This window comes from Nematolebias whitei, chromosome 21, assembly GCF_014905685.2.
Source record: "Nematolebias whitei isolate Nwh7 chromosome 21, NemWhi1, whole genome shotgun sequence".
Lineage (NCBI taxonomy): Eukaryota > Metazoa > Chordata > Actinopteri > Cyprinodontiformes > Rivulidae > Nematolebias > Nematolebias whitei.
In genome coordinates, this window is record NC_056518.1 from 35,121,974 (window position 1) to 35,123,257 (window position 1,284).

General features: G+C 57.2%; 1 protein-coding gene across 1 annotated transcript in view; it reads left to right on the plus strand.

Annotated features, from left to right (window-relative positions):
- Window positions 1-465: 465 nt before the first annotated feature.
- The window catches only part of efna2a (ephrin-A2a), a 165,916-nt gene continuing 165,097 nt past the window's right edge, over window positions 466-1,284 (plus strand). Inside the window, exon 1 of the mRNA XM_037694750.1 lies at window positions 466-782. Coding sequence (XP_037550678.1) covers window positions 592-782 — 191 coding nt within the window. The 5' untranslated portion in view covers window positions 466-591. The remainder of the gene's footprint in view (window positions 783-1,284) is intronic.

Here is a 1,284-nt window from a genome sequence, read left to right on the forward strand (position 1 = left end):
GGGGGGGGGGGGGGTACCACGCTTGGAATTAATGCCATTCGCGGCTCCCCCGCGCGTGCACCTGCAGCAGTCACCATGACGCGCACGTGAAGGCGCACTGAGCGCGTGAGGCGGGCGGAGGTTGGAGCTCGTGCAGAGCTGAGAGACATGCTGTTAGAAATGAGGTGAAGACGCACGAGCTTCCGCGCGGGAGGTTTCTCTGAGGATCAAAGGAGATTGAATAAGGAGCCGCGTGCGTTGATTCTGCTGATCCCTCCTGCTGATCCCTCCTGCTGATCCCTCCTGCTGATCACTCCTGCTGATCCCTCCAACCCGGGATGAATTGTGGATTATAATCTCCAATTCCGGAGGAGAGACACGGTCCTCACCACTCCGCGTGCGTGTGATGGGAGAAAAGTTTCGGACCTGTGGGAGGATCCGTGCGTGTGAGTAGCACGTGACTGTGGCTCCTTCTGCTTTGATTGTGACAAAGTTCAAAGAGGTGCACGGATCATCAAGGATGACTCGAAACACCCGCGGAGCGCGCGCGGGGGGGTCAGAGGAGCTCAGTGCACGATCCGTGCGCTGATTTCCCCTCGGGACGCGACATTGATGAAGACAAGTCTCCGTCACTTGGAACCGGACCCCCCCGCGCCGCCCTGCCTGTGGACGTGTACCATGCGGGGACGGACGTGCGTGATGGAGGTCATGCTGCTCACCATCCTGTCGTGCGTGTGCGTGTGGGCGGAGGACAAGATCATCTTCGACAGGCACGCGGTTTACTGGAACAGCTCCAATCCCAAGTGAGTTCCCGAAAAGTTGCTGCCGCGTGCGCGCGCGTGTGTATGTGTTTGTCTTAGGGGTGCGAACTGACGGTGGCAGTTCGGGGGGGGGGCAGCTGGAAAAATCCTGCCCCCAGTTACCATCCAGTTCATATAAAGAAGATGTTGAACTTGTCTCTGATTTACACACCCCCCCCCCATGTTTAGCTGAGGTGCTTCCAGGACCCCCCAAGGATTAAAGTGACCGATGCTCTGGTCACACAAGAGTCCGTTTCGTTGACACTTGGCAGTAAATGTTGCCCCCCTCCCTCACTCAAACGTTTACATGCACAGATAAAACTGTCCAAAACCGCGCCCCCCCCCCCCCCCCCCCCCCAACCTGCCACCGAGCCCACAATAACTCATTCATTCAACCTTTATTTAAACACATGCATCACAAAGCTTCTGACACGCACACACACCTGTCTCCTCCAGGTGGCGGAGCAGGAGCTCCATGTCTCTGTTCTTCTAATGGTTTGTGACA